Genomic DNA, 26,564 nt, shown 5'->3' with positions numbered 1-26,564 from the left:
TGTCATGCTTAAGATAACAGTGCACTAAGGATCTGTTAACAGTGGAATTCAAATTAAAAATAAAAAAGGTACTACAGTATGTGTCGGGGAGTAACTGCTGTGACTGTAATTCCAATAGTACTTCTGTGGGGGCTTTTAACATTCTCCAAACCAAACTTTAGTGAAAAAATCTATACCATATTTCACACCGAAAAGTTTACAAATTTTGTGTGCATGTCTTTTTCAGGGCTTTTCTCTGTGTCCTAACAGGGTTCCCATTGGCAGCTTATAACAACATGGTTCCAGCACTTTGCACAGTATCTGGCATGTTGGAAGTGCTTACTATGTATTGATTGGTACTTGGGTTTTCTGCAGTTAGTTTGGTCTTGGGGGGAGGAAGGGGGTGTATGGATACAGTTCTGATTTTCAGTGGTTTAAAGTTACTTGAGAGTACTTGGAAAGTTTGTAGGAAAAAAAGAGACAGAAGTCTCTCCCTCTTTCTGTCTTCTAGTGAGGGGTGGAAAGCTTTCCACCTTCAGTGCCCCACAGAAAGATCATACAGAAGAAAGGGAGATGTCCCTCCCTAAGCGAGTTGTGCAGTCGTACAGAGCAGTGGTCTGAGATGGATCTTCCAGGAACTGGCTTTTCCTGATGCTGCTGCTCCTCCTATCCAATACTGGCCCAAACGAGAACACAGTGGCAGCCTCAAAGATTCAGGAACTTTAGAAATTCAGAGGACAGATAGTGGGCGCTTTATTGCATCTTGAAATCAGATGACTGTCGGCTTCAGAGACTTTTGTCTTTACTTGCTAATTATCTGTCCGGTTTGCAGAGATGGAACTTGCAATTTTGCTTCTAACCACTGCAGACCAGGAATGTGATTTCTAACCACCGAACTGCAACACAATTCCACTGGAATAGGAAAGAAGTTTTTTTAGATGCTGCAGGGGAGTTCGTTGTAATGGGATTTGACTTGTAACTCATTTTTAATAAGGGAGAATTGAAAAGTGCAAGAATCCCTCTCTGACAGGATTATTATAAGGACAGATGAAAATGGATTTAGAACATTTTAGAAGAATGATGATTGTAATTTATTGTAAATGATGGTAAAATGAGTCTGGAATAATGTCTAATTTTATCACTACTTCCCCCCCCCCCCCCTCCACTTTTGGAGAACACTATCAACTCATTGCCTTTGTAGATCTACTTAATGAGTGATTTCTTTGTGATTTTTTTTTTTCTAATGTAACCTGATAATTTAATGTTAGTTGAACTTCCATTTAACAAGTTTAAACTTTAAATATAATCTCTGTGGATATATTAACTATGACCTGTTTCTCATTATTTTGTTTACATTTTTGAAGGTTTCCCAATGAGTGGATCATGATGACCGTAATTTAGGGATTTGCCATAGTATGGCTGCTTCTCGATCTACTCGTGTCACAAGATCTACAGTGGGGTTAAACGGCTTGGATGAAACTTTTTGTGGTAGAACTTTAAGGAATCGTAGCATTGCTCACCCTGAAGAAGGATCTCCCCATTGTCAAGTCCGCTCCAGATCACCAAAGAAGAGACCAGAGTCTGTGCAAACTCAGAAGGGGGCTAACAGCGGACGGGCCGCTGATGTGAGGCAGCCGGGTACTCGAGAGCTGTGGGTGAGCCCGAGGAAAAGAGGACTTTCTTCTTCAGAAAAGGATAATGCTGAGAAACACGCTCCAGAAAACTGTGAGAGGAGGCCCAGCGATGCGGCCTCCCCCATCTTCAGGCGTTTGAAGCGCTGCCTCCGCTCAGAGGCCCTGAGCAGCTCGGAGGAAGAGTCCCCTACGAAAGCCGACAAGGAGAGCTCGCCAGAGCGGAGTCGCTCCGCAGTGGACAATGGTGCTGATTCCCAAGGGGCTAAACGAGCTTGTCGATGCCTTCTACTGGATGATTGTGAGAAAAGGGAAATTAAAAAGGTGAATGCCAGTGGGGAAGAGTCCCCGAGCTCCGCTGCCATTGCAGAAATCGCAGGCTATCGAGCTTTTAATGGGGTTGATGACAGGGACTCTGCTGTTCTCCACTGTGATGACTGTCAGCTTGACGGCAACCCCAAACAGAACAGTCCTGCTTCCTGTATGCTGCAGGAACAGTCGGTAGCTGAAAATGGGGATTCAGATGCCCATTCCTCCTATTTGCTTGAGAGTAGGAAAGAAGAGAGTCTCGTAGACCATAATGTGCCTTGCACAAATTCACAAGTGCAGGTCAAGTTGGAGGACCACAGGCTAGGAGCTGCCCGTCTGCGTGAGGAGCCCGCGGAGGAGCTGCCTCCCGAGCCGGCGCCGGCACCCTTGCTTGAAATTCAGCCGTCAGTAAGGGATTCTGAGGAGGAGGTAGATGTGGTAGGAGACAGCGCCTCCCGTGCGCAGCCGGGTCATGAGAACACCAGCAGCCCTGGCGGGGCCAGTCCTGCTCCGGTTCCCCCCGCAGCGGAGTCCGCCCCTGCTTCTGTCTCAGACTGTCTCTCCACCCCGATGACCTCTTTGTCCGAACCCCAAGAGCACCGCTACACGTTGCGCACGTCACCTCGGAGGGCTGCCCCAAGCAAAGGGAGTCCCACCAAAAATAACTCTCCTTGTAGAGAAAATGGACAAATGGAGGAGAACCGCCTTAGTCCGGCAGAAAAGAATCTCTCTCTTGGTGTTAACGTCAGTGGTTTTCCCGCGGCCTCTGAGGAACCACCGCAGAGCGGAAAGGGGACGAACTGTGACCCTGCATCGCCACCCCCGGAGGCCAGCCTCCCTCCTGGGTATGTGGCGCCCGCCAAAGAGAGTGCTGCCCCGCGAGCCCCAGAGGAGGACGAGGACGAACCTGACGTGTATTACTTTGAGTCAGATCATGTGGCATTGAAACACAACAAAGAGTATGTGTAACCATGGTAACCGTGAATTCTGCTTGCTTTGTCATCTCCCACTTCCACCTAGGCTAGAGAGCTTCCTAGAGCTAGGCCCAGAGCCTTATCTTAGTGATCCCGCCACTCCCCTGCATCCCTGTAGCATGCGGGCTGGTATGTAATGGGGCTCTGAAGGAGGAAAGAATGTTCCAGCCCTGGTATGTTTGTGTCTGAAGATAAGACGCTTAAACCCATTAAAAAACCACTGATCTTCCTTCAGTTATTCAAGTGGCCACATAATTGTTTTTGCCTGACTGACTTTCTCTAGAAAGGTTAGCAGGCTCTGTGGCCTGCAGCAACAGACTATTGTAGAAAGCCTCTCTTAATTTCCGGTATAACTTCTCAACAGTTTTCGCATAATCTCTTCTCTTTTAAATGACACTTTCTTGATAACTGTGGTTTTCATTGTTAATGCGATTACAGCTTTGTAAAATACACATCTTAGTATTTTGAGAAGTGCTCACAATTTTCATAAGAGTCTAATTTTATTTGCCTTTCCAACCTATCAGAACGCCACCTGCTGGCCTTTTAAATAAGGATTCTGCATATTTAAGCTCCCAAGTTTCCATAAATTTTAGGCATCTGGGCAGATGATCTGGAGTTCTTTGTGTAAAATGGATGATGTAATCATGGGCTGGATAGAATTTTGGCCTCCACAAGTTGTCATAGATAATTTTCCCCTCAGTATGAGGCAAAATGTACAAATTCTCTTTAGGGTGACAGAATTTGTCCGTTCTAGCTTCTGGAGTTAATATTTGTTGCATCACAATAAAACTTTTGCAGGTGCGCTTTTTAAATTCTTTTGACCAAGAGGATTCCCAGGTCAAGCTTAGAATCTTTGCTGGGATGATCAGTATGCCAGATTAAATAATCCTTCTTATATCTAACTTCACATCCATCTTGTCAGACGCAACAAGCCAGTGCTTATGGGGTATTCCAGCACTGGTGTTTTTATTGACCTCATCTTCGTAGTATTTCCAGCGTTATTTTTCTGTGTGAGGTTAATTAGGGCCTCATTTTTTAACATTATTGCTATTATTCCAAAATGTGAAGGTTTTATATTAAGATCGTAATTGGACTAGTCATTGTCAGATAGTCCCAAATTTCTTAGGTAGACCTTTAAAATTTCCACAAGATGAAAGGAGAATAAAATTATTTTCTGCTTTTACTGATATCCTTTTGACAAAATTTATTTTCTTTAAATAATTTGCATGGTCAGTTTTTCCCCAATTTAGTTAATATATAAGTACCTTAGTGAATTACCTGCTTTTTAAAAGGGATCTTTCCGTTAAATTTTGGTTAATAATTATGCTCACTTACCTAGTACTGGTAGGAGAGAGAAAACACTTGGGGTGATGTTCCTACCGAAAGAGAAAATGTAGAAATGTAATTTGGAGATTTGAGAAAGTTATACTCTGTTTAATGAAAAATTAATGGAGAGTGAACCGAAGTCATTGAGTTTGGCTGGAGGGGGGGGGGGGATTATGTCCTTTAGATAATCTGGGTGTGATGGAAGCTCCAAAAAACCAGTTTTGTTCTTGCTGGGCCCTTCGCCTCAGGAGGTGTTTTGGGAGACTGCAGAGCAGAAGTTACTGATGTCCGAGGGGCAGACCATTCTGATGTAGCCTTTTTGTGCATAATACTTGCCCCTTCACCCCCCTTTGGTCTCAGGAGTGGCAGGAGCCTTGGATTCAAAGCCCCTCCTTAGCATCAGGCCGTGGCCACCTCCTACAGAACGCTGCGGGAGTGGGTAGTGCAATCTAAGAGCTTGGGGATCTACACACACTTTGACAATCCTGACGGCCATTCCGGAAAGGGACTGGAGAGACCGAGTGGGACAAGAAATCCCTGGCCAGGGTAGCATTGTTTGTTGCTTTCCTTCCCCACCCCCTACCCCTTTCCTGTGCCTAGGTTAGCACATCGGGCCCTGCTTGATTGGGGTCGCCCTGTGAACTCTGCTACTGGGGAAGGTGGTTTCTTCCAACTTCTGGGCTCATTCTTTGACCCCCTGCTTTGTGCTGGTTTCTGGCCTGAGACGGTCGTTCTGGGTTTTTTTCTTCCAGAGGCAGGGGTGAGTACTTTCCTATGAAAAGGTCTCGGAAGGAGGGGAAACAACATTTTAGTTCCATTATTTTGTGTTGAGATGCTTTTCTTTGGGCATCTCTAGGGCCTTGCTTCTTCTGTGAGCACCTTGTTAAAGGTGCTAGGTCACCAGGCTCTGGATCTTCTGGGGAGCCTTTAAAAAGTCTTTTCTTGGACCAAGGATTGTACAAAGCTTTGATAGATGGTACTGGATGCAGGATGAAAGACCTGCCCTCAGGGTTATGAAAAAGGTTTCTAGTTTAAAGGAACACCCAGCCTGTTGTGCTGCAGTAGAGCAGATCCCCTGGCCCCCTTGGTTGGTCGGCTGACGGGTGAGAGAGGTCCCTTGCCCCTGCACGGCCAGGGCTCACCGGCAGATCTTCCCTGGATGCTCTCCCCTTCGTGGACCTTTGTTCATTTTTTTTTTTTTTTTTTTTTCCCATTTCTTTTAACCCATTCTGAATTCCCTGAGCTCTTTCAGTTTTGGCAAGTTAGTTTGCTGTCCTTGCCTCAGTTTACTGCTCTGTAAAATGGGGAATATTGTGTCTTCCCCAGCTTTCAGGAAGTCACTGGTCTCATTCATACCTAGTGGGTGCTGGAGGGTGCCAAAGTGCCAGGCTTGCAGCTGGAGGAGCCTGGGTGATGGTTGAGGGGATGACTAGTGAATGCACAGGTAAAAAGGACACTTGGGAACATCACCCCAAGTGTTTTCTCTCTCCTAGGTGGTCCCTAGGTGGTCTTGCTGCTTGGTTTTCTCGGTGAGATCATCCTTCCCGCTGTTCAGATCATGCTTGGTTTCACACCAATAGTCAACAGTCTAGAAAAGAGCCCAGCTCTTAAGGGGAGGGAGCCACAGATCAAGAGCTATAAAGCACTGCAGGGGCCATTTTACAGATGAGAAGACTGAGCCTTGGGGTTAATGACTTGTCTAGTCCACCCACGTAGCAGGGAGTACAAATGGCGGTTTGAACCCATTATGCCATCAGAGGATGACAAGTAGCTTAAGGAAGACAAGGGTTTTTAAGATTTTATTTATTTTATATATATATATATATATTTTTTTTTTTTTTTTAATTTTTTTTTCTTTTTTTAACACTTTTGTTTAAAGTTTTGAATTCCTCCTCTTGAGACCCTAAGCAATCAGATACGGGTTATATATGTGCAATTGTATAATTTCCATGTTGGTCATTTTGTACAAAAAGTCTTGAAAGAAAGTGAAAACTCACCGCCTTCAATCTGTGTTCAGTTTCAGCTCCTTCTCTGGAGGAGGACAGCACGTTTCATCCTGGCTCCTTTGGGGTCGGCTCCGATGTCCGCATTGCTGAGCCGAGCCGAGTCACTCACACTTCTTCCTTGTGTCGTGTGGCTGTTAGCGCGCCTGGTGGTTCTGGTCACTTCACTTTGGATCGGTTCGTTAAGTCTTTCCAGGCTGATCGCTTCTTATGGCCCAGTACTATTCCATCAGAATCATCTGCTGCAGCTTGTTCAGCCATTCCCTCGTGGACGGGCATCCCTCTGGTTTCCAGTTCTTCGCCACCACAAAAGAGCGGCTGGGGATATTTTTGTATGGAAACGTGCCCTTTTCCCTCTTTGGGGCTGTCTGTGCGATGCAGGCAGACCTGGCGGTGGGATCGCTGGATCAGAGGGTGTGCACAGTTTTGTACCTCTTTGGACCTAAAAACAAGGGGTTCAGTAGGTAGACGACAGGGCTTTGTGACCCTGGGAAAGCCTCAGCTTCCTTATTTGTAAAATGGCATCAAGTCAATAACATGAAATCAGTACGTATAAAGGCAGTGGTGGTTCTAACGTGAATCTCGGTTCGTTAGAATTGAGAGAGATCATCCAGTCTTGGGGGCAGAGCATGAGAAGAGGGGTGTTACAGCAATAGTATGGCCCCCCAGGAGGAAAAATGAACTGGGGCGGGGGTTGAATACTTGCCTGAGGAGCCTGGACTCTCTTAAAATTGTCCTTGTGTGTTGGGGTGATCAGTCTGGTGGTGGTGTGCGAGCTGGACTGGAGGGAGGGAGAGGGAGGCAGAAAGGGTGAGTGATGCTGCCAGCTGAAGGCTCGGGCTGGACGGTTGTGGCAGGAATGGAGAAGAGCCCAATTTTGTGGAGGTAGAATAGCTAGTACTCGATACTTGTTTTACCTTTTATGGTTTTTTTGTTTGTTTAATAGGCAATTTTCCCCTCTCCCCAGTTCCCTCTTCCCCATTTGCTTTTGGATACTGAGAGCAAAAAGTTAATTTGGAGGTTTCAGAAGTAGTTTAAAAAAAAAAAAATTGGATATTTTTGATAAGTCAATAGAAATCCATAAAAGCATGTTATTTTTTAAGGAATTAAAACATTTTTTAATGATTAGGAATTGTTTTTCTTCCTTCCCCCATTTCCCCCCCATTGTGGGTGGGGAGAGGAAACTAAAGAAAAACGAACCCCTTGTAACCAGTATGGATTGTCCATCGCAAGAGATTGCTGCGGTAGCAGAGTGGTCTTCCTCTGCGCAGGATGTTTTCTCAGGTGTCCGGTTGCAGCCACCGGCTCCTGGAGAAGTCCTCCAGCTCCATGCTCTGTAATAAGACGTACTAGAGTAGAGGCAAGCTTGAAGTGAACTGACTGAGGACGGGCTGGTATGGGAACTGGCGGGCCCAGAGCCGGCCTTGGCTCCACAGAGCTTTTTGGAGCGTGGAGTTAGGGGGGTGCCGGCTTCGGGGGGCTGACGTCGTGGGTAGTGTGTCCCTCAGGGAAGCAAGGAGTTGACAGACGGTGAGGCATTGAACTCCAAGATGTTTCTGCTCGCTTTGAGTGAAATAACTCTAAAATGATAAATCCTTTCCCGCCTCGGGAAAAAGCATTTTGGACGAAATTTAAAATTGCGATGGTTTATCGGAGTCCTTTTCCTGCGCGGATTGTGTGGTGTTGTGACGAGGAGAGGGAGATGGCGCTGCTTTTTGGTTTTTGGCTGTGGGTCTTCCCCCGAGAGGCTGTGGAGGCAGCTCTGGCTCCTCGTCCTTCTCCTCCCGAGCTTCCCCACCATGTCCCCTGTCCAGCTTTGTTCTCCAGGCCCACGGTTCTCGGGCAGGTTTAGGCCCTCGCCGAGCTCTCGTGATCAGGCGATCCGGAGCCACGGCTGCTCCCTGCCCCTCCACCCCATCCTCGGCCCTTAGCCCTGGCTGAGGGCTCGAGGGCCGTCTTTGGCGGGAGACCTTTTTTCTCTGTGTCCCAATTGTGAGTAAGCCCTTGCCAGAAGCTTGTTCGAGGGTTCCAGCCTTTTGTCCAGACAGTTTCTGCGGTTTACTTCCCTCTTCTCTGAAGGTTGCCAGCTTAGTGTGTGAGTAAACAAAAGCCCAGCGCCTTGCCCAGAGTGAACCCACCTGGGGAGCTGCCAAAGGGCATCTGCCCCTCCTCCTCTTGACGCAGCATCTCCTGGGTCCCGTCGTACAGAGTGAGTGCCAGGAAAACAGGGAGTGGGATGTTGTGGAGGGGGGAAAGCGGGCTCTCTCCTCACTCCCAACCACCCGGTGGTGCTTCCTGCATGGACAGAGCGCTTCCTGAACTGTTGGCCCGGGTGCTGGAGGACGGGCAGTCACCCTGCCTCCCGCACCCCCCACAAGGGTCAGCTTCCCTCTGTCCCTGCTTCCTGGTGTCCACTTCTTCACTCAGGGAGGCCTTGACCAGAGGAGCTCCTGACAAAGGAAGGTTTGGGGAATGGATCGGAACTTTCCCACGTCTTGGTGCTGGGCTGTGAAGCTTTTCTCCTTTCTCGGTCACCTGGGAAGCCGGAAGCAGGGAAGCCTCCTGCACAAAGAACCCCAGTTACTCTGGACTTTGTGTAAAGTTCTGGTCCTAGCAACGAATGGCCTGATTCTGTGTAAGGGCAGCCGGGTGACACAGATGTAGCCTCACGTACATATCCTGAGTAAGACAGTTTCCTCATCTGTAATTTGGGCACAAGAACGGCTCCTTCTGAGTGGTATGTGAGGATCAAATAGGGTAGCGATTGTAAAGCACCGGGCGGTGTGTCTGGCTCCTGGCAGGAGCTGGGTAGCCCGTGATGATGATCATGCCGTCACTTATCTCCCGGCAGCGTTTGCCGGGTCAGTAAACCGGCACGGTCGCTCCTGGAACTGGGTCCTAGTGGACAGGCGCAGGGTCATCCGAGTCCTTCCTTGACCCATGTGGCTGTGGGATTCAGGAGGGGAGAGAAGGGAGCCCGAAGGGGCTTTCCTTTTCCTAGAATTCCTCGTACTTGGGGAAAATACAGGGTCAGTTCCTTTAAGTAGATAAGAACATTGGGGTGGTGGAGAGCTGGATCACTTTGGTCTATCTCAGCAGCCTCCCTCTCTGTCGTTGCCACCATCACAGTTGAGACCCTAATAACTCTTCCTGTCTTGGGTCCCTGGTGCCCCCTCCTTCCCCCCACCCTCCACCCCAGTCACATGTTCTTCCCAACAGTCCCAGGGTCTCCTTGGCTCTGAGAGGGATAGAAAGGCCCTGAGGACCCTTTCCTGCCTGAGTGCTTCCTCCTCTGGAGGCTTTTTCAGTCCCCTCCTTAGCTGCCTTTTGAAGGACACCTTGTGTTGTGATGTGGGAGCCAGTGACTGCTGGAGGTCTAACTCAGAGCTGGAGAATGGCTCTCTTCCACGTGAGAGGATGATGATGATACAAGGAGGCTGAGAGGCAGGTGCGGTTCTCTGACCTCCCCATTGAGAGGCCCCTCTTCCCTCTGCCTCCAGTTTATTTCATTCCCAGTCCACGAGGAACATCTGCGTTGGTGAAGGCTGCTTTGCAACTCCTTCAAGGTTTGTGATCCACTGTGGAGGCTCTGGGAGAGAGAATTGACCTGCCCTTCACCCAGGCAATGTCCTTAACAGCCTTGCATCTATTCAGTCAGGAGTCAGAACGCATTTATGAAATACCTGCTGTGTCCCAGGCACTGGGATGCGCAACCTGAAGGGGAGCCCAGCCATACTGCAAGCCCAAAAGCTGGGAGCAGTCACCAGGTCAGGGCCTTGCCTCAGAGGGAAGGAGATTCGACCTTTGGGAGACAGAAGGGTCAGAGTGGAGGAGAAGATGTAGGAAGATGCTGAATGATAAAGATGGGACAAGACGTATCTTCTGCATGGGTGGGTCCGCTTTCGGGGCCTTGCCTCTGGGTGACACTAGGGGCACAATTAATTATTCCTGAAATCATTGCTAGTACTGGGGAGAGCGTGTGCTGTGTGAGTATCAGGAAGCCCTTTTGGCCCGCTTGGTGGCCTGCTGGGAGATTTGGAGCCAGTCTACTTCCTAATATCTTAGTGTCAGAGGCTGTTGGGTCCCTTCCAGGTTTTCAGGCCCCTTGAGGATGGCATTCAGTCTGGACCTGTGCTAACGGCTGATCACTGGAGACCTCATGGGGCAGGACTGACTTTTTCTTTCATAATAATAGCTTTTTATTTTTCAAAATACTTGCAAAGAGTTTTCAACAATTCACCCTTGCAAAACCTTGCGTTCCAAATTTTTCTCCTTCCCTCGCCATCTCCCTCCTCCCCCGGGCAGCAGTATAGCTTGAACGTGCAATTCTGAACATATGTCCACATTTATTGTGCTGCATAAGAAAAACCAGGTCAAGAAAGGAAGAGAGCTCAAGCAAACACCAACAAAAAGGGTGAGAGTGTCATGCTGTGATTCCCACTCAGTTCCCACAGTCCCCTCTGAGTGTAGATGGCTCTCTCCATTACAAGATCATTGGCCTGAATCTTCTCATTGTTGAAGAGAGCCATGTCCAGCAAAATTGGTTGTTGGAATACATGGGAGCCACCTGCCAGTGGCTGCTGGAGATCCCCCCCAGAATGGATCTCCTCGTGTGAGAGGCTGGTACAAGGAGACTGAGAGGCCGTTGTTGTTCTCTGACCTCTCTGACTGAGAGGCCGTTGCCTTGTCTGAGCTCTCTCCTCTTCCCTCTGCCTCCAATTTATCTCATTCCCAGTCCGCAACACCTGTGTCAGCAAAGGCTGCCCCGCAACTCCTTCGGATGCTATGATCCACAGCTGTGGAGGCTCTCGGAGAATTGACCTGCCCCTTAACAATTTTAAAAACTTAAAAGCAAAAACCAGGGAATGGTTAAGGTGTTCCTTAGGACTTAGTTCATTGTGGACTGGGAATGAAATAAAGTGGAGGCAGAGGGAAGAGGAGAGAGCTCAGACAAAGCAACTACCTCTCAGTGGGGAGGTCAGAGAACAGAAACTGCCTCTCAGTCTCCCTGTATCAGCCTCTCGCAAGAAGAGATCCATTCTGGGGGGGATCTCCAGCAGCCACTGGCAGGTGGCTCCCATGTATTCCAACAGCTTTCCCGTGAATCACCACAGATCATCACATAATCTTATTGCCGTGAACAATGATCTCCTGGTTTTATTCACTCAGCATCAGGTCCTGTAGGTCTCGCCAGACCCATCTAAAATCATCTTGCTTGATCATTTCTTACAGAACAATAATGTTCCATAATATTCATATAGCACAATTTATTCAGCTGTTCTCCAATTGATGGGCATCCACTCAGTTTCCAGTTTCTGGCCACTATAAAAAGGGCTGCCACAAACATTTTTGCACATGTGGGTCTCTTTCCTTCCTTTAAGACCTCCTTGGGATACAGAAACACTGCTGGATCAAAGGGGAGGCACAGTTCGATAGACCTTTGGGCATGGTTCCATATTGCTCTCCAGAATGGTTGGATCAGTTGGCAACTCTACCAACAATGCATTAGACTCTCTTTACTTCCTATGATAGCGACCTTCTCGAAAATGGCATGGAAGGCCCCTAATTCCATAGTTAAATAATTTGAGGAGTGTCAGGTAATTTCTAGCCTTTGAAACAATTATTGAAAACTGTCAACTTTTTCAGATGAACTTGAAATTTAAGCGTTTCCAACTCCTTTCTTCCTCCATAAAGTTTGAAGCAGAGCACACCACAGCATTGTTGGGCTTTAATTAGCTGAAGCTCTTTATTTACATCATCAGTTTTCGATTCATGCTGGGGTTTCCAAGAACACCAGCTGCTTTCATTTATCGTAACCATGTTGGGTGAATTGGAATTTGTATTAATAGCTTGACATTATATTTAAAAGATCTCCATATCACCTACTGTGTGATTACATAGTATGTTCTTTGAATACTTGTTTGTTCGAAAATGTGAGTAGGCAGTTGATTAAAGGGTAGTTTGAGCTATGTTCAGTATATTGGTAGGGTGGGGGTGAGAGAGTTTAGTACTTTGAACAATAAATAAAGGCTGGTCCTTCACCTTTTGTCTTGGAGACTTTGGAAATGAAAGGGTGATCCTTCTGTTTTGTGCTCTCTTCTAAAGAAGAGATGAGCACTTTGTTCAAGGGAGCCTGAAAGTGAAGCTTTTGGCAATTTCCGACCCTGGTTCTGGGGCTTTCATGTGGGTTTTGAGAGTCTCGTCCCTTCCGAATTACAAATTTTTTTTTTTTTTTTTTTTTTTTTTTTTTTTTTTTTTTTTTTTTAGTAGCAGTATTTTCTTTTTATTTGAATTTTTTTTCCAGGGAAAACATGCATTTTACAGTATCTGTAAACACAAGAATATGTTTACACTGACTTTGAATTCAGTACATTTTGGAATGTTGGAATACTCATCAAACCCAAAGTAATATGCAACAGCAGCAAAAGAGAGAGGAATGCATTAGATTAGGACATTTTATGGTTAAAAATACTCATAGCAGCAGCTTTGGAAAGATGATTTATTAAATCACGTCATTGCACTTGGTCATTTTATTGCTACAACAAAACAAGGCCATTTTATTATTGTAACACTTTTCATTTCTGAGTATAACTGATTGTCTTATTCTGCTCATCCATTGTAAGTTTTCATGTGGACAAAACATTTAAATATAATTTGGAGCACATTTTGTTGTGCTATGATCACAGTGAGAAAATAGAAAATAAATTTCTATGACATCAGGTCTACTTTTCCATTTTCATCAACAGAGAAATCTTAATAGTAAATAAAAAAAAATACAGACACAACAAATATTTTTAAAATTGGGACTATTCATCTTTGATGTTTTTAGGATATGTGAATACTAAACCAATGCATTACATGTCAAAAACTGTGGCATACTTGTATATGCAGTGCATTCTCAGATATTTCAGCATTTTAATGGCCACCACAGATATCACATAGTTGACTCAAAGCTTTGTGCTTATGTGTGCACATTTGACAAGAACATTTAATCAACGCATGAAAATTGCACCCCTTTCAGAATGTAAATTCCACCCGAATTACAAATTTGAGCAAGTGCCTAGTGGTTTCTCCCATACAAGGCTCAGACATACTTATTGGGTTGACTTATTAATGGAGCACACAAGTAAGCATAGGCAAATGGATCCTTCAAAGACGAATTGCCTCCTCAAAAAACCCTTTAAAGCATTTAACTCCTCTTTTTTTCTCCTGCATTTTACGTTCAGGCCGTTTTCCCTGCTCCTTCCCCGGCCCCAACTGGAGAAGGTGTGCGTGCAGGCGTGCGACACATTTAAGCACAAACACGCGTGTGCTCAGGTACACACAAAGCCGTGCTCTGTGTGCTTCTGTTGGCGAGTTCTTTCTCTGCAGGCAGATGGCTTCCCCGAGGTCTCTTGGAGTTTATTTGAATATTGTAAATATTGAGAACAGCTCATTTGGCCAGTTGTGATTGCTGTGACCCTGTCCGGTGTTCTCCTGGTTCTGCTCATTTCCTTGTTTTTCTAAAATTGACCTGCTGCTCGTTTCTTAGAGCACAGCCCAATTCTGTCACTATTGGACCACTTGTTTGGGCGTTCTCCAGTTGATGGGCGTCCCCTCAGTTTCCCGTTTGTGGCTGCCCAAAAGAGAGCTGCTATATAAATCGCTTAGAACATAGAGGTTCTTTTCCTGTTTCTCCGATCATGTTGGGAAGCAGACCTAATAGGTCCCTGATAGGGACAAAGGGTACACTTAACTCTTTGCCCATAATTCCCGAATCTTTCCCACATCACAAGCGTTTGTTATTCCCCTTTGATCATTTTCACCATTCTGATAGGTGGGGAGACATATTTTTGAAATTAAATTGATTTTGTGTGTCTTTCTTTGTGCCCACAGAGAAGGTGCCACCTTGCAAGTTTCTAACCGGCCCATAGATGTTGGGAGCCAAATAGGAGTCTGGTGCTGTACAAGCTGAGTAATAATGGCCTTGTGTTGCAAGCCTCTAATCTGCTAACTGAATTCTCTGGAGGGAGGCACTCATGTGCACAGCCAGATCCATCCATTTGCTTAAGAAGAAAAGCAGCAGAATACATTTCTTCATTCCTGGCCACTTGCAGGCTTTATTATAAACTTTTCTCACTGGCGTCAGTAGTTGGCTCAGGTTTTAGATTTCATGAAGGTTTCATACTGGCTTATGTGTGTATATAGCTAAGAGTAGCTGAGCATGGAATTTCAAGCAGTTAGAATATTGCAATTTCCTTGGACTATTCATTATATATTCATGGTTTTCCCTCGGTGTTCTGTGACATTTTATTAAATTACTTAACTCTAGTATGATGCCTTTTACAACTGTGCCATCTTTCTGAAAGCCCAGAAAACGTGTGAGACTTGACCTTTGGGCTAAAGCCGGGTGGAGGGCAAAGTACCAGAAACGAAGGGGGAAAAAGGAAAACTTCTGCTTGGTGTCCTATCACAGACTGAGTGCTGACCTGGCTCTCTTGGACAAAAGTTTTACTCCCATGACCTGGTTTAACATTTGGTATTCCTATAACTTTTCATATTTTTTCCCCGAATGTTTTCATGCACCACTTTAGTAAGATAGGTAAAAACCTACGTTTTTATGATCAAAGGCAGTTATTTCATTGTGTAGGAAAACCCGGCTTGAGATCTCCTAAAACTTGTTGCATTTATATACCCCAGCATTTAAACCCAGGACTCCATGATATCATGGAGAGAACATCAAGCAAAGGGGGGGAAAGGTGACCCTTGCCTGGAATCTGTGTTTGATCTCGGACAAGACCTTTAATCCCTTGGACTTGAACTACTGCAGCGCCGTGGGCTGTCTGACTGATTTCAGGGGGACCCCTGGGAATGCAGCTAATGAACCTGCACAGGCCTTTGGGGAGGAGAGTGTTCTTGGCCCTTTAGTGGTGGACACATGGGTTGGGTCAGCAGAAGCACAGAAACTCTCACCCAAAGACTGCATGAGTGAGAGGCAACAGATCTTGGATTTGGGTGGTCTTAGTTCTCAGGCTTGTCTGTTCACCACCCCACGTTGCTGCTTGGAACATAGGTAGATCAAATGGTTTTTTTTTTTTTTTTTTTTAATTAAACAGCCAACTTCTGGATGTTGTGTTGAAGGATGAAATGGTTTTCTTATAAAGCAAATAATTCTTTAGTGATCTGAATAATCAGGCCCCATTTTAGTCATTTGGATTCTTGTAGTATATGTTTTCTTGTGCAGGTAAGACTTTATGTGTAAAAAGATTTTATTTTTTGCCCCTATTACATGTAAAAACAATGTTTAACATTTTGCTCTGTCTCTTACACTTTTGAGTCTCCACCCCTTTCCCCTTTCTGAGATGGTAAGCAAGCTAAATACAGCTTGAATCCGTATAATGTAAAACGTTTCCATTTTAGTCACTTTTTGCAAGAAAACTCAGCAGCAACAAAAACGAAAAATAGCATAGTTGGATCTACCTTCAGACTCTTTTCTCTGGAGGTGGATTGTATTTTTCATCAGGAGCCCTTTAGAATTGTCTCAGATCATTATATTGCTCAGAGGAGCTAAGTCATTCTCAGTTGATCCTTATATAATGTTGTTGTTGCTTCATACAACGTTCTCGTCACTTCTCTTTCTACTCACTTCACTTTAGATTGCTTTATGTAAGTCTTGCCAGCCTTTTCTGAGATCTTTCTGCTCGTCAGTTCTTCTAGTACAATGATATTCCGTTACAGTCACATACCCGGCTCATTCAGCCGTTCCTCAGATGGGCCTCCTCCTCGATTTTTCCAACTCGCCACAAAAAGGGCTGCTATAATTATTTTTGTACAAATAAGTAGTTGTCATTCTCCCTCCTCGGCCCCCCTCCTCCATTTTAAGAATCTTTCGGGGATACAGACTTAGGAGTGATAATGCTGGATCAAAGGACGTTTATAGTCCTTTGGACATAGTTTCAGATTGTTCTTCAGCATGTGCATGAATTACAAATCCACTAACAGGGCATTAGTGTGTCAGTTTTCCCACATCCTCCCCAACATCCAGCTTTTTTTTTTTTTTTTTTTTTTAGTTATTATGATAGGTATCAGTTGTTTTAATTTGCATTTCTCTGATCAGTATTTATTTAATTTATTTTATAATTATAAAATTTTTTTGACAGTATATAAGCATGAGTAATTTTTTTTAATAACATTATCCCTTGTATTCATTTTTCCAAATTATCCCCTCCCTCCCTCTTCTCCCTCCCCTTGATGACAGGCAATCCCATACATTTTATATGTGTTACAATATAACCTAGATACAATATATGTGTGTAAATCCCATTTTCTTGTTGCACATTAAAAATTGGATTCCAAAGGTATAAGTAACCTGGGCAGACAAACATTAGTGCTAACAATTTACATTCACTTCCCAGTGTTCCTTCTCTGGGTGTAGTTGTTTCTGTCCATCATTGATCAACTGGAAGTGAGTTGGATCTTCTTTATGTTGAAGATTTCCACTTCCATCAGAATACATCCCCATACAGTATTGTTGTTGAAGTGTATAATCTAGTTCTGCTCGTTTCACTCAGCATCAGTTGATGTAAGTCTCTCCAAGCCTCTCTGTATTTCTCCTGTTGGTCATTTCTTACAGAGCAATAATATTCCATAACCTTCAAATACCATAATTTACCCAACCATTCTCCAACTGATGGACATCCATTCAACTTCCAGTTTGTAGCCACTACAAAAAGAGCTGCCACAAACATTTTGGCACATACAGGTCCCTTTCCACTCTTTAGTATTTCTTTGGGATATAATCCCAATAACAGCAATGCTGGGTCAAAGGGTATGCACAGTTTGATAACTTTTTGGGCATAGTTCCAAATTGCTCTCCAGAATGGCTGGATTCTTTCACAACTCCACCAACAATGTATCAGTGTCCCAGTTTTCCCACATCCCCTCCAACATTTGTCATTATTTGTTCCTGTCATCTTAGCCAATCTGACAGGTGTGTAATGATATCTCAGAGTTGTCTTAGTTTGCATTTCTCTGATCAGTAGAGATTTGGAACATTCTTTCATGTGAGTGGAAATAGTTTCAATTTCATCATCTGAGAATTGTCTGTTCATATCCTTTGACCATTTATCAATTGGAGAATGGTTTGGTTTCCTATAAATCAGGGTCAGTTCTTTATATATTTTGGAAATGAGGTCTTTGTCAGAACCTTTACTTTTAATAATATTTTCCCAATTTGTTACTTCCCTTCTAATCTTGTTTGCATTAGTATTGTTTGTACAGAAACTTTTTAGTTTGATGTAATCAAAAGCTTCTATTTTGTGATCAATAATGATCTCTAGTTCTCCTCTGGTCATAAATTCCTTCCTCCTCCACAGGTCTGAGAGGTAGACTATCCTCTGTTCCTCTAATCTATTTATTATCTCATTCTTTATGCCTAAATCTTGGACCCATTTTGATCTTATCTTGGTATATGGTGTTAAGTGTGTCTGCCATACTAATTTCTAGTTTTCCCAACAGTTTTTTTTCAAATAATGAATTTTTATCTGTAATGTTGGTATCTTTGGGTTTGTCAAACACTAGATTGTTATAGTTGTTCCCTTTTTTTGTCCTTTGTACCTAATCTGTTCCACTCGATCAGTATTTATTTAAAGCACTTTTTCATATGACTATAGATGGCTTTGACTTCTTCAAAAACTGCAGGCAGGATTTTAAAAATAATTCCTTTTAATAATCACGGCTATCATGAGAGCAAATATTTTAGTTAATGGCACTATCACACCCTCTTCAAAAAATTATTATTTACTTAATTATAAATTTAATTGCTTAACTTTTGTACTTTGTATAATCCAAGTTTGGGGTAGCTGGGTGACTCAGTGTTTGGAGCATCAGGCTGAGAGTCGGGAAGACTCATCTTTTTGAATTCAAATCTGGCCTCAGGATTTACCTCAGACAAGTCATGAAACTCTATTTGTCTCAGTTTCCTCACCAGTAAAGTGTGATGGAGAGTGAAATGGCGAATCATTCTAGCGTCTTTGACAAGAAAACCCCAAATGGGGTCGTGAAGGGCCGAACCTCATTGAAATGACCCGGCAACAAGCACAACTTTGTCTTTGTGGATAATCTGCTTTGTTCCCCTTGGGCCGGCGGAGGGTAGTGTGATTCCCATCCTTCGTAAAGGTTCTGTGTTGGGAACTTCGAGATCCTAGAGCTGAGTGGTCTCCCTGGGACTGGAAGCCCCACCTTTGGCCGTGTCATCCAGTGTTCTTGGTAGCGTGCCCTGCATTTGATTGGACTGAGGCTCCCAGAGCGCTGTCCAGGGCCTATGTGGCTAAGTCTCTTAGGTTCTAGTCTCTAGAAGAGAGAGGAATTCAGAGGTGTTGGTAATTGCAATGAGCTCTGGTGTGACTTGGATCTCTCTCCTGTTCTAACAGTTTTAGCCATTGTTGGGAGGCCTTCTTGTTGTTTGAGCTGATGGGTGATACAGCTGATCAAAGGTAAAGGAGTGTGGTTTTCTAAGACCCATTTGTGCTGTGTTTTTACACACGAAGGGTCCCAGGTCACTTTCATACGGATTCCTAAACCAGTGACAGATTATGATGAGCAAAGTGGAAGTTTGAACTGTCATTTTCCTGAATCTAAATATGTAGAGTTAGTGTTTTGAATAATATAAGGCTCAAAGATGTGGAAGATTTTTGTGAACTGACATCTTTGCTTTTATATTTGGAGTAGTAAGAAAGGAGTGCATGGGGGGGTGGCGACTATAGGGCTGAGGGTAGGTTTCAATTGCATTTCAGCTTCTTCTCAGGTATATTTATTCTGTTTTGTTTTGTTTTGTTTTTCCCTGATCTCATCCATAGGCTGAAGAGATGGAGAGAGGAATTGTGCTACAGGGGTAAGAGCATTGATGCCCCTAGAACAGATCCTAGCTTAGTTGGCTGGCTTACAGACCTGCTTGATCTGGGGCAAGTCAGGGGCAAGTCAACTTGCTACCTCCCGGGGTCTCAATGCTTCATTTGTAAAACATGGTGGTTTGACTAGAGCCTTCAAGTCCATGACTTGAATAGATTGTTAGTATTAAGAAATAATCATGTAGGATGATTTTTAATGACAGATGTATTAAGAACCACCTAACCCTTTAGATAGTTTGAATGCACTAAGCCAAGAGTGCTGCATACTGTTAGAAAGTGGAAATTCACTGAGCTCACAGGCTAGAAGTTTATTTCCATTTTTAAAATTTTAACATTTACTTTCTTTAGCCAAAAGTGCCCTGAGTTTTGGCATTGTTGCTTTTCCATTTAGGATTCTTATTTCCTAGCCGTTAGATGGCAGCCAAGCAGAATTGTACACTTGATTCTCTCAGATTGATCTCTCTTCTTCCTGCAGTCTAGTGTTGCCAAAAGGATTTTGTATTTTGAAAACTTAATTTTGTTAGTGATCTTGGTGGTTTGATTGAAAGAATCTCTTTGTGTTAAGAGCAGCCAGGAAATGGGTTGGAATGAACTTCCTAGGGCTCTGAAAAGAAAGCTGAAATTGCGGAGTCAAATTTCATTGGACGTTTTAGCTCCTTTTTTGTAAGGAAGGACTTCAGGGATTTTAAGAACAAGTTTGTGAAGATAAGAGTAAATTAACATGCTCTTCAAATTGCGTGGTGTTAGCTGGGAAGAGAAGAAATGCCATCATTGGGTGTATTTAATTGGATGTAATTTAATTGGACTTGCACTTTTCCCCCAAGATTCATTAAATTCATAAGTGAGATTAATAATAATCCATACGATATTTTGTGCCGAATGATAGATCTTTAAAAAATGCCAGAAGATATTATTGAATAAAAATGGAAGTAAAAAGGATTTTTATCACACCATTTGAGTTAGTTCCTTTTTGTGGTTGTTTGTGAAAAAATGTTCCTGCGCACTGAGGTTTGAAGTAGTTAAGTTTGTAATGAAAAAAGATATGTATTTTTTGAAAGGCTCCTTCTCCACAAAAGGGAGAGAGTAATGAGTAATCACTCCCATTTAGAGGTCAGAAATAAGACAGAAATCTACCCCAGGCACTTAGGGAGACCACGGCATCCAGTGCTGCACTGCTTGGAAAGAGCCATAGAAGCAAACAGTCCCTTCTCTCCAGGAACTTGTGTGCCAATGGGCAAGAGAACATGGACAGAGAAGCGTGGTGTATGAAACGGGAACCAAATCTATACCAATCCCAAGCTAATCATTTGTTTTAATGTTTGGTTCGCGTTTGTTTGTTGCTGTTTATTATTTCCTCGAAAGAAACCATGAACCCGAATGGATGATTAATTCAACCTGGGCAGTGGAGTGAGTGTTTGTGCCCTTAAACAAGGGTCACTTCCTGCTTCTTTCAAGTCTTCTAGGTCTGGTGATGTTAGCAATGAAAGCAGACTCAGAAAAAGCATCTCTTCTTTGGGTTTGGCCAGTGAATGAGAGAGTGGGCTCCCACCCAGGCCCCTCCTTGGTGGAGGTGTGCAGAGAGCACCTTGGGGAAAGAGTGTGAGAAGCCCTCCAGGACCCTGTGCAGGGCGGGCGTGTGGGCTTGGAATCCACCCAGCTTTTATAGGAGGGCCTAAAGCCTGGAATCAGGAAGACTCACTCTCTCTCCGGGCCATCTACAAATGGGCAGTTTTCCTTGGGGCCGTCCTAAAGATGACCTTCCTGCTGTTTTGATCATCTAAAGTGATTAGATTCTGAGGAAGCTGGGAAGCAGAATCTTCCCGGGGTCATGAAATTCCATCCCGAAGGCTCCAAACTCAGCTTATCCTTTTCTCCATCTTGTCCTTGTGCAAACCCAAGGAGATGGACGGGCTTTGAATATGAAAATTGTCTCTGTCCACTCAGTGCCTAAAGAGCATGGGGAGAGGTTCTGGAGAAGGTTAAGGCAAACAGCAGCCCTCAAGGACGGGAGGGCCTCCGGTGAGTAACTCAGCCCTCCTGTTTCCGCTGCGTACTTGCTTTGTTTTCTCTTTCAGCTGCCAGCATTTCTTAAACTTGCTAATTGGTGATTAAGGGGTTATAATTATTGAGGCAATATTACAGGCAGGGAAATCTGGAGAAAGATTAGAAAATGGTAACATTTGCAAACAGCCGCTCAGCCGGGGCAGCTGGGGCAGCCGGCAACTGGTGCAGCGGAAGGTTGGGTGCGTAGTTGAGGCAGTTCCCCTCTCACCTCTGAACAAGGGGATGGTGGGGCCAGAACGGAGTGGACCCAGAAGTAGGCGGCCGAGCTGGGGCTTTTCTTTAGGTCATTCTGTGTCTGTGTGAAGCGCTTTTTAGATGAGTTTATTTTAAACCTTTGTTTAGCTTGTCTTGCTTTCTGTGGCCAGCATTTAGCACCCAGCTAAGCCGTGGTAAGTGCCCGCTGGCATCGCACACGGTGTGAATGGTGGAGGTAGACACACTAAGTGTTCTCAGAGAGGATGGAGCGTGGGAATCTCACCAGTTCCGTGGCCAGCTAGAGGACTCTAGTGACTCTGGGTCTCTCCATCAGGAGATAGTCATGTCCGTCTGGTTTGGCCCCCTTGGGCTCTCCCAGGCCCTTCCTTGGCGCCCACCTCACATGGGCCCTTTGAGGAGATGGCGCAGGAGGGTGGAGGGGCTCCCTGATGGCTGCTTGGGGGTTTTTGTTATCTCTGGGTCCTGCTTTGAATTCAGCATTTTTTTTTCCTTTAAGGTATTTGCCATTGATATGTCTTCTTTGAATGAATGAAGAGGAGAAGGGTTGTGGCCATACAGTTTAAAAGGCCTTCTTTTAGACCGGCTTTTGGTTCTTTCCTGCTCAGCAGAGTCAGGCTGATAACCTAGTCTTGAATTCCTTTTGTTGTTTGCGTAGTTTTACATTCAACTCGGTTTTTGTGTAGTGAGCTTTAAAGAAACACAGGGAAATTGCCTGGTCACTTTTTCTTCTGCTGGTGTGTCCCTGATGGAGTCCATGCTGGCACAGAGGTGCTCGTGCTGAAGTGGCTGCTCTCTGCACGCTGCAGATTACAGCTCTTCGTGTCTGCCCGGGGGGGGGGGGGGGGCACTTGTCCACTTAGGTCTCCCTCCACCTCCCTGCCCCTGAAGGCTCTGCATCCTCCCTTCTCTTCTTGCCATGGGAGTGATGGTGTTTGGGTCCTGCCCGTTTCTGGGGTGATAGCTTGTGTGGCACTCGGGCATGAATTCCTTGTTTATGGTGGATGTAGTCTGCTCTCACCTGCCATCCGCCTCTCCATTATCTTTCTGCGTTAGTTGCAGCCATCTTGGTTGAGAGCTCAAAGTCTATGAGCCCTTGATCTCAGAGGTGAGATGAGTGAGGCGGGAGACTCAGAGAATGTGAAAAGAGCTCCAGTTTGTGATGCTGTACGGTTGTCGATACACATTTTGGCAAGTGCGATCAGCGTGTGAACAGGAGGCGATCCCCATTCCCCATTCAGAGAAGCAGCTCGTGGGCTCGGCGTGTGCACGGTATCTGCCGGTGGGAGGAGGCCCTGGCAGGCAGCTCGTGAGCCACTGGCTGCGACCCTCAGACCGTCCCCTTTCCCCTGTCACATACCACTGCTCCTTGCTCAACAAGGGCGTCTCTGCAACGTGGCGGAAAACTTATTGTGTATCAAGGGTCGAGGTGGCCTCGATACTCCCTCTTGGCAGAGTCGTGTACCCTGGCGACCTTCAGTTTATTTTTTAAAATTATAATGTGGGGGCAAGTTGGATGACACAGCGCACTGGCCCTGGCATGAGGAGTTCAAATGTGACATTTCACACTTCCTAGCGTGTGACTCTGAGTAAAGTCACTTAACTCCAATTGCCTCAGGAAAAAAAAAAAGTAAAAAAAGAACATTATAATGCGATTCTAGTGAGATTCTCTGTCAGGACAGAACTAGTCAAGTATTCGTGTTTCTAAACTAGCTGTAGGTCTTAGACTGGACAAAAAGGATTTTTGCCCTTGTTTTTTTTCTTTGTGGACAGTTGGGTCAAACCCTGAAAGTGATGAAATCAGCTCAAGGGAATCCACATCAGGAGTATCTGCCGAGCTTTGCCAGCGGTTGGGGAAGGCTTCCAGTTTAACTGTGATCCCCTTTGTGAGAACAGTTTGCCTTTGATGAGCATTTTTAGTCCTTGCTTAATGTTCACGGTAGGGTCGTCGAACGAAGATGACTATTCTGTGTACCTGTGAATCCTGTTTGATTTACACATGCTGCTGGAGGAGTCTTTGTGCTGTTGGGCCACCAGCTCCGATCGCATGCTTTTAAAACTTTGTCAGCGGATGCTGCGCTTCTCATTACTGTCAAATGTGAATGCACAGGTGTGGTTCCCTGTTCCCTACCAATCCGCGTATTAAAGACAGCCACACTATACACGGGGATAAAGGTTAGCTGTTTGACTTTATGCTGTTGGGAATGTAGGTGTTTGGTAGTCTCTCAGGTACCGTTTCAAAAAAAGAAAGAAAAGAAAGGTCAGATTTTCTTCCTCTCTTTTGGTATCTTCCCTCTTTGATCCTTTAGTGCTCTCAAAAATGATTTTTTTTTTCAGTCACTAACTTGTTTATGCTTTTTTTAGTTCATTTTTGTTTACTTCAGTATCCTTTCTCTTACCCTTGATGTAGAAAAGTTTGTTCTAAAAATCTTTATAGATTTTCTTTCTTTTCCTCCTTATGTCGTGATGATTGATTAGTGTTTGTCAACTGAAAGATGTTATTGATTATGTGGATATTTTCCCCTCCATCCATTTTTTTTCCATTGTTATAACTTGTTAAATAGGTCAGACTTGTTTTTAATAGTGCACCACATATCTTCCCCGTTTTTATTTTTTGAGGTTTGTATTTGTTTTTCTCTTTGGGCTAAGAAGTCAGTTTTCTGCCTCGATAACTGATTTAGCGATGACTCCTACCTCAGTAATGAGCTTGTCTCCTATAAAATGTAATTCACTAATTTTTTGGGGGGGTGCAGCCCATGTTTAGTTAGACCAGACCAAAATGTCTCCTGGAGTTAGGCTTTGTGCTGCCTTCAGAACTAGGATAAAAACACCTCCTCTTGTTGCCCAGCCTGGGAAAGTCCGTGAGTTATGCTTCCATGCCCTGCAACTTGATTCTGCCTTCTGTGGGGAATGGCAAGATCGTGAGATGCATTCCTTCCGTAGTAAGCATGGGAGACAAGAATCTCACGATTGGGGCATTTTAAGGCAAGTCAATACTTATAAATTGTCTGAAGACTACAATTTTTTCCCTTTCCTCTTCCCCCTTTTCTGATACTGTCACTATTGAAGCTCAGAAGTGGACCCCCTTCCCATTTGTTTCTTGGATTTCTGCGGGCAGCCTACTGGTTGCTCTTGATGAGTTTTTCTTTAGACTGAGTCAGGCGAGTTTTCGGAAAGCAAATATCCGGACAATCGTTTGTCCTTTATTTACAAAGAAGACTAGTGACAACATAGACTGATGTCTTACAATGGGACAGCTGGATTTTAAGTAAGGAAAGCTTGCATAAAGCCAAGACCACCAGCAGTGGCCCAGGATGCAGCGGACGACCTCATCGTCGGTATCGAAGCCATCTGGAGTGCCTGCTGTGGCCGCCATCACGGTCATTGGGAGAACTTGTTCTCCTTTGCCCCTTCTGTTGGGAAAGTCTTCATGGTCTGGGCTAGACAGCTGCCTGACTCAGCGACGGGTTTTTGAGGCCTGTTGGTTATCCTCAGCCAGGGTTAGGCCGTCTGCTGAGATGTTGTTTTGGAGGGAGTTAGTTGGAAAGCAGCCTTCACCTCTGGGGCGTTGGGCCTGCTGAACACCTGGACAGCCCGCTGCTACACAGCCCTAGTATTTGGGACGTCAACAGAAGCTGCCTGCAGCTCCACAGTGCCGTCCGGCGTCGGAGAGAGGCTGGGGGGGGGGGAGGGTTCTGTAATAGTTGCTGCGCTAACGCCAGACTGCAGTGCGCTTTTTTTATTGATGTGTTTATTTCACCGTTTCTGACGCTGGGCATTTTGGAATATGGATTTAGAAAAGGTTATTCATAGAATGAATAATTCAGGAGGTGATCCAATTTTGCTGAAAGCTATAAGATATTTTTATCAGGAGTTCTTAATCCTTAGTCTTTCTTTTGTGCCATGGACCCTTCCCCGGTTTGAAACCGTCAGGCCTCTACTCAGAAAAATATTTTGAGGAATATTTTTTTAATAATTGAAGAATATGTAAATTTCAGTTAGGATCTTGTAAGAATAAAGATTTTTTTTTGTGCCCAGGGTCACACAGCCAGGAAGTGTTCAGTGTCTGAGACCAAATTTGAACTCGGGTCCTCCTGAATTCAAGGCTGGTGCTCTCTCCACTGCGCCACCTAGCTGCCCCGAATAAAGATTTTTTTTTTTAACCCAAATTACAGATCCCCTAAAATCTGCAAACATTAGTCTCTAAACCTTGGTTTAAGACAGAAAATTGAAGCTTTCTTCAAAAGCTCTGAGTTTTTCAGTCAGAATAATTTGAAGGTTTTATCATTTCTAGAGGTAAAAGCTACTGATTTTTATTTCACTTCTTAAAAAAGATAAATTGAGATTTATTTTGTCAAAAATTGTTTTCTTTTTCGCAAGTTTTTGTACTCGGCTTTTTAATTAGACAATGAAAAATTAGTATAACCAGCGGAAAAAAATTTGAACTAATTAATCTCTGCAAAAAAAGTTAACATTCTGTTCTGACTCGGCACACGGCACCTCAGCTTTGTGGGAGCAGCTTCTCTAGGGGCTCGGGAAGTCCACGGTGAATGTCTGTCAAATAGAATGCAAGTTAGAGGGACACACTACAGCCTATAAATGGCTACTTACACTTGGTGACTTTGTGAGGCTGTAGAAGAAAAGTCATCAGTTTTAGAAGTAATGACAAGAAATTCCAAGCAGGCCCCTGGCATTTTTACATAGTTCTAGGGATTATTTACTGCCGACTTGAGAAGGGCAAGATTTGTTCTTTGACCTCCCTCCTGTCTCTGCAGGCCTCGTCGCCCTGGCCGTCCACAGGACATCTCATTTTCCCTTCCTCCTGCAGTGACCGGATCTCAGCTTGTTCTCCTTCCTCTGGTTGGCTGTGTGTGTGGCGTGTATGGGGGGGAGAGTGGTTCAGGCAGGTGGGCTTCTCTACCTCCTCTTGCAGCTCTCCATGCCCAAATTTGGGCGCATCCCTTTAGGAGGCCTTCCGTCGGGGTCCGACCCAGCACCCCGTTCTCTCTTGTTCTCCTGTCTTGGGCGCTTATCCTGTATTAAAACTGAATTCATTTCGCATTTCTTTAGCCTCTAGGAGGTACAGGGCAGTTTGCTAGTTTCTAAGGATACCCAGAAAGCCCCTTTCCCGGAGGAGTGCACACAGAAAGGCTCTCGCAACGCACAGTTCACAGAGCG

At 44.7% G+C, this 26,564-nt stretch overlaps 1 protein-coding gene across 5 annotated transcripts in view; it reads left to right on the top strand.

The window, feature by feature from the left end:
* ZZZ3 (zinc finger ZZ-type containing 3) overlaps positions 1-26,564 on the top strand; it is a 64,835-nt gene that overhangs the window by 27,935 nt on the left and 10,336 nt on the right. For all 5 annotated transcript variants that reach the window (XM_074265600.1, XM_074265602.1, XM_074265598.1 and 2 more), the window contains exon 3: positions 1,344-2,878. In XM_074265600.1, the coding sequence (XP_074121701.1) occupies positions 1,395-2,878 (1,484 nt within the window). In that variant the 5' untranslated portion in view covers positions 1,344-1,394. The remainder of the gene's footprint in view (positions 1-1,343; positions 2,879-26,564) is intronic.

The sequence above is a fragment of the Sminthopsis crassicaudata genome, chromosome 4, assembly GCF_048593235.1.
Source record: "Sminthopsis crassicaudata isolate SCR6 chromosome 4, ASM4859323v1, whole genome shotgun sequence".
Classification (NCBI taxonomy): Eukaryota; Metazoa; Chordata; class Mammalia; order Dasyuromorphia; family Dasyuridae; genus Sminthopsis; species Sminthopsis crassicaudata.
Note: the sequence above shows the minus strand (reverse complement) of the source record. Positions and strands in the feature narration are given on the sequence as shown.